Source organism: Eulemur rufifrons, chromosome 16 (assembly GCF_041146395.1).
Source record: "Eulemur rufifrons isolate Redbay chromosome 16, OSU_ERuf_1, whole genome shotgun sequence".
In the NCBI taxonomy this organism is placed as follows: Eukaryota; Metazoa; Chordata; class Mammalia; order Primates; family Lemuridae; genus Eulemur; species Eulemur rufifrons.
The window spans coordinates 90618373-90624130 of NC_090998.1; the positions used below are offsets into that span (position 1 = coordinate 90618373).

The 5758-nt window shown below is 63.3% G+C and overlaps 1 protein-coding gene across 3 annotated transcripts; it reads right to left on the bottom strand.

Annotated features, from left to right (window-relative positions):
* Nucleotides 1–993: 993 nt before the first annotated feature.
* LOC138396882 (cytochrome P450 2D17-like) lies at nt 994–5254 on the bottom strand. Of its 3 annotated transcripts, none has more exons than XM_069490630.1 (9): nt 4960–5254; nt 4082–4253; nt 3455–3607; nt 3204–3364; nt 2595–2771; nt 2265–2410; nt 1860–2103; nt 1344–1485; nt 994–1245 (listed from the first exon to the last, which is right to left on the bottom strand). In XM_069490630.1, the coding sequence occupies exons 1-9, from the start codon at nt 5146–5148 to the stop codon at nt 1067–1069; spliced, it is 1563 nt and encodes a 520-aa protein (XP_069346731.1). In that variant the 5' UTR covers nt 5149–5254; the 3' UTR covers nt 994–1066. The 3 variants fall into 3 exon arrangements, with proteins under 3 accessions (XP_069346731.1, XP_069346732.1, XP_069346733.1); XM_069490631.1 differs by having other exon boundaries at nt 1860–2047; nt 2269–2410; nt 4960–5250; XM_069490632.1 differs by lacking the exon at nt 3455–3607 and having other exon boundaries at nt 1860–2047; nt 2269–2410; nt 4960–5250.
* Nucleotides 5255–5758: the final 504 nt, after the last annotated feature.

A 5758-nucleotide genomic window follows, 5' to 3' on the forward strand; every position in this document is an offset into this window, starting at 1 on the left:
CAGGGAAAGAAGACAGGACTGGGTGGCCATCTGGTGCTATGTTCCCCCTGGCAGAAAGGGAACAGAAGCCTGGGACAGGGAGGTAGGAGCCCACGGTCACACAGGGTAGTGGCAGAGCAGAGACTAGAGCCAGGGCCTCATCCTCTCGGCTGCCCCCACCATGTCCTTCTCCTCTGCCCACCCCACTGCCACATGGCTCCAAGGTTGTCCCAACCCCCAGGGGAGGCCTATAGCCCACGGGGCTCACTCCCTGCCCCTGGCCAAACCTGTGGGCCCCGCGTGACCCAGACATTGAGAAGACGGCGCCGGGGGTTGCAGCTCAGACAAATGTCATCTGCTGGCTCCAGCCTGGCCCTGAGTGGTGACTGCTCACTGGTCAGGGCCTGGACACAGCGTCCCTGAGGGGCAAGGGAAGCTGGCCATTCCTACTGTGGGGTGACTGAGAGACTCAGGAAGGTCGCTGACCCTGGGCTTGCATCAGGCCTTCCCAGAGAACGTTCTGGCACCTGATGACTGAGCCCTGGGTGGTAACCCTGGCACTTGACTCTGTGGCCCTCCTGGACTTCTCTCCCTTCTTGGGGTGTCGAATGTGAAGGGAGGTAACAGGATGCTGCAGCCAGGTCTGCTGGGCACTGGGCGCTGGGTGCTGGGCGCTGGGCACTGGTGGGTGGGCCCAGCAGGGCCTGAAATGTGGTTCTCCAGGCTGAGTGCTGCCCTCTGCACCCCACTGTCCGGACTGATGTCTCTGGACAGCCCAGGCTGGCCCCTCCCCTAGGAGCCAGGACCACACAGTCCTTGTCACCAATCTGCCCCGAGTTGAGTCATCAGGGTGTTGGGGTTACAGGTGGGGATTGGCTGACATCTCCTGAACCTCAACAAACCCATCTGTCACATGGGGCCAGGAGGTCAGATCAGCATGGATGAGGCGGGGTGGGCTGTCCCCAGAGAGGCTGTGAGGCCCCATGGCAGCCAGCAGTGTTGACGGGGCCAAGGTGGGCAAAGCACGTTGGTTTATTGGACATCAGGGCCCCTGGCTGGGGAGAAGGCTGGGGCTCGGTGTCGGCCTCTAGCGGGGCACAGCACAAAGCTGGTATGGGGACGGGGTAACCAGGAAGTTACAGACACCGTGGTCGCTGGGCCGGGGGTGTCCTGGCGGCACCGAGAAGCTGAAGCGCTGCAGGAGGGAGGTGAAGAAGAGGAAGAGCTCCATGCGGGCCAGGGGCTCCCCGAGGCACGTGCGGCGGCCTGTGGGTGGGTAAGGGGGGCTCAGTGAGCCTGGGCCTGGGCTCCACCCCGCCTAGACTCCAAGGAAGGGGGCAGGGAGCCGGGCAGCCCACAGGCACCTGCTGAGAAAGGCATGAAGGCCTCAGGCTTCACGAAGCGGCCCTGAGCGTCCAGGAAGTGTTCGGGGTGGAAGCGGAAAGGCTTCTCCCAGACCGCCTCGTCCTTCAGCACCGATGACAGGTTGGTGAAGAGTGTTGTCCCCTGGGAAAGAGATGCCTGGCGTGAGTGGCGACTGGCCCGTAGGAAGCTGGGACCCCTGCCACCAAACACATGGGGCACACTCTGTGCCTGGCACGCTCCTGAACGCCATCAAGTAACCCTCGGCCCAGGGAGCTTCTCGTAACTCTCTGACCCCGAGGCAGGGCCGAGTCCCACATTCCATGGGCGCCCTCCCTGCCTCCAACCCCTGCAGCCACAGGTCGTCTGGGGCACGTTCTGCTTTGTCTTCCCCACTGGACTGGGCTCTGCACAGACAGGCCGGCCCTTTCCCTGCCCTGCACCCCACACCCAGGCTGGGCAGGCTGTGCCTGCGGAAGCGAGGACCGGGTGACCTGGGGTCCCAGCCGCAGTCCTACCTTGGGGATTAGGAAGCCCTGCACTTCGATGTCACGGGACGTCATGTGGGGCAGACCCAGGGGGACGATGTCCGCAAAGCGCTGCACCTCGTGAATCACAGCAGTGGTGAAGGGCATGTGGGCCTGGTCACCCATTTCTGGTCGCCGCACCTTTCCTATCACTTCGTCAATCTCCTGTTGGACACGGCCTGGACACACACAAGTGTCCCACAGCGGGTCAGAAGCCGGCAGCTGAGCCCTGCCCCTCTCCTGAGTCCTGTGTTGGGGGCGGGGCCACCTGAGCGGAAGGTCACGCTGACAGGTCCTGGCTCAGGCAGTGCTTGTGCCAGGGGTGTCCGAAAGAAGCTCAGGGGCCCCTCCCTGTACCTCTGCTCCCTCGGCCGCCCCGTCAGCCCGCAGCCGGACTCACGCTGCACATCCGGGTGCAGGATCATGAGCAGGAGGGCCCAGGCCAGCGTGGTCGAGGTAGTGACCATCCCAGCTGAGAACAATTCAGCCACCACCAGCCTCAGGTTCTCATGATTGAAGCTGCTATTGGGGTTCCCCTTGGCCTGACCGGGCAGAGAGGGTGGGCTCAGGGGGCAGAGAAGGAAGCCCCCAAATGACCATCCATTCTGCACCTGTCAGCCCTGATCATAGGGTGGTGCATCAGCTCCTCCCTGCCTGGCCTGGCCTCACTCCTCAGGGCACCCTCAAGCTGCAGCCCCTGTCCTTGTCCCTGGCAGTGGCCCTCACCTTCTCCACCTCGGCCAGGAAGGCGTCAGTCAGGTCTCTGGGTGGCTGGGCCGGGTCCCGGGTCATCCTGTGCTCAGTCACCAGCTCATCGAGCAGGGCCATGACAGCCTTCTGTGCAGAGATGACCTTGCCAGCCAACCCCGGGATTCGCAGGAGCACGGGGAAAGCCATCACCACCTGTGCCAGTCACAGAAGGGGGTCTGGGTCCCTCCTGTGCTCAGCATTTACCTGCACCCATCTCCAATCCCAGAGTGGACGCACCGCCTGCCTGTCCCCACCATTCACTGTCTCCTGGCCCTGGGCTGACACAAGGATAAACCTACGATGGAAATCTCACCGGTTTGTTGGCTCCCAACGTGCCCAGGAGGCCCAGGCTCCTTGGCCTTCTTTGGGGTCCCACTGACCCTACCTGGGCACACCTGTCCCATTAGCCTTGTCTGAGATTTCCCCTCCCCTCGGTGCCCTGCCTCTTACAGTGGGCTCTCCAGGAATGCCCTCCCCCCTCGCCCCTGTGTGCAACTCTCCTCCATGGACACCCAGCTGCAGTCAGAGTCACCTGCCTGGAGCTTGCCCTGCAGAGACTCCCGCAGCCCCTATCGCCCCCTGCACCTGCATCAGGTAGCCAGATTCCTGGTGATGTTGTTTCTCCACCAATTCCATTAGCCTGAGGAAGCTCCGGTCGTCGTACTCGAAGCGGCGCCCGTAGGTGAGGGACGCGATCACGTTGCCCACCGCTTTGTTCAGGAGCGCGTTGGGGCTAAAGGGCCGTGCTGAGACAGGATGCCGGTCAGGGAGGCTCCTCTTCGGGGGCCCCAGCCACACCTCCCCGGTCCTCCCCTGTCCCTGCACCCGTCACCCACCGGCTTGGTCGGCGAAGGCGGCACAGAGGCAGGCGGCCTCCTCAGTCACCCACAGCTCCAGCGACTTCTTGCCCAGACCGAAGAAGCGCAGAGTGGACAAGGAAAAGCGCCGCTGCTCGCGCCACGCGGGCCCGTAGCGCGCCATGATCACCCCTGGGGTAGGGCGGGCAGGTAGGCGTGGCCCGGAATATTCTGCCCCGCCCACTTTCCCTCTTCAGCTCCGCGGACTGGGGCCCCGCCCACTCTGACCCTGCCTTCCCGCAGGTCTGGCTCTTGCTTCCCCGCTTTGGTCGCCTGCTCTCTGTCCGCTGCGCTGGGCAGCCCTTGGCCCCAGGTGGGCCCTGCCCAGCCTGACTAGGGTTCCACTCCGGGAGGACGCTGCCTGCCCCTCCTGCCCACACCGAGCCGGACGCCCCCGCGTGGCCGCCCTGACTCGCTCCTCCTTCCCGCCCCGCCCCCACGGTCCTCGCACCCCACGCAGGGTGTTCCCTCGCCCTCCGCCCCCCACCCACCCACTGGCCTTTCTCTGCGTCCCTAGCCCAGGGTCAGGCGCCCACTGGCCCAGTTCGGTCCCTGGGAACTGCTCCCTCTCTCCCTCCTGCGGCGACAGTCCCGGCGGTCACTTGCCTTCTGCATTTGGCCCGTAGCCCAGGTGCTCAGAGATGGGCGAAGGCGGCCGGTCCGCAGTGTCCTCGTTGTGCTTCACCAGAGCCTCGCGCACGGCCTCCAGCCCGTTGAGCACGACCGCCGGCGTCCAGGCCAGCTGCAGGCTATACACGTCCCCAAAGCGGCGCCGCAGCTGTAGGAGGAAGGTGTGGCGTCCGTGAAGCCGGGGACCCCCGGGTGGTGGTCCCGGGCTCACCCTATAAGCCCCGTGAGACCGTGGGGCCGGCAGGAGCCCGCTGATTCAAGGACAAGATGTGTACTCCAGATCCTGAGGGTCAGATTCTCTACGGTTGAGGAGCTCGGTTTGCATCCAACAACCCAGCTTTGCATGACCTTGCAAGAATGACCGAAATTGACAGTAGGTCCCCGTTAGCATCCCAGTTTACAGATCAGGAAACTGGGGGTTAGGGAGGTGAGCTTGAGGCCCATGGACTAACAGCGACAAAACATTTGGACCGGTCACTGTACCTCTCTCAACCCAGTTTCCTCATTTAATTGGTGCTCAGGACACTGACCACCCCCACCCCCGTTCCCCAGACCTTTCCTTCTGGTGTCATCAGAAGGGACTTGGGCCTTCCCTAAGTTCTGTGCTGTCCAACAGGCTCGGAAACCCACCACCCAGTCCCGCCTCCCCTCCAGGCCTTTGCCCTCCCAGACCTTTTCCTTTGGAAAATCCAAACTGTCCCTCAGGCCCTGCACAAATGCCCTCCCCAGGGAGCCTCTCACACCTGCTCTCTCTTCTGGGCCCAGCTCCTTGTCCAGACTGTGTCTTACCCACCACCCATGTCTCCTGCTGGGGGTGCCCAGGCCCCTTGCTTCGTTCGCCACACCTCCCTCACCTGGCCAAAGGAATAGGCGATGTCCTGAAAGTCCACCTGTAGTACATTCCCCAGCCCCGGCCATGCCATGGGGCCTGGCGGGTAGCGTGCAGCCCAGCGTGGGCGCCGGTGCATCAGGTCCACCAAGAACAGGAAGATGGCCAGGGCCAAGGCCAAGGGCACCAGCACATCCCCCGTCAGCAGCCCCATGGCTGCGAGTCCACTGGACTCCTCCAGTAACACCTGTCACTCCAGCAGTCCAAGCACCTAGGCTCAGGCAGCACCCTCCTGGCACACCCTGAGTGCCAAACACTCTGTGCTATTTCCTTATGAAGGGAGGTGACACTGGCCTTTGCCCTGTGCAGTGAGCCAACTTGTTGTGTTGACTGTGCTGCCAGAGGGTTCAGGGCCAGGACAGGGCAGGGTAGCTGGGGGGATGGATCCAGAGGTCCTTGTCGCTGCTGCCCTCCCCAGGTGCTTACCCAAGGTCAGGGGGCATAGCAGGTCCGGCAGGAGAAGTAGCCCCTTTCCCCACCTCTAACTCCCCAGCTCTGTACAGGCTCCTGGGAGAGCCCTGGTCTGACTGGTCCTTGCCACCCACCTCTCCCCATAATGTGGTCATGACCTCTCCCCAACACCTGTCCTTGTCCTTATTTCACCTCACCTGCCTGTTTCTGAGAGGCCTCCAACCCCTTGTCTGTCATCCACACTTGCCTTGGGCTTAGAGAGGTTGTGATGATCAGAGGGACCAAGGGGCGAGTCCCTTTACTCAGCACTGCACACTGGACACACCCAGACACAGACACACCTGGTCACGCAC

Bases quoted from the DNA above. Each gene is read 5' to 3' on its own strand.
- LOC138396882 (XM_069490630.1), bottom strand. From the start codon at position 5,148: ATGGGGCTGCTGACGGGGGATGTGCTGGTGCCCTTGGCCTTGGCCCTG. The intron at 2,411-2,594 runs GTGAGGGCCACT...CTGCCCGGTCAG, and splicing joins TCCTGGCCGAGGTGGAGAAG to GCCAAGGGGAACCCCAATAG. The intron at 1,486-1,859 runs GTAGGACTGCGG...TCTCTTTCCCAG, and splicing joins AGGGCTTCCTAATCCCCAAG to GGGACAACACTCTTCACCAA.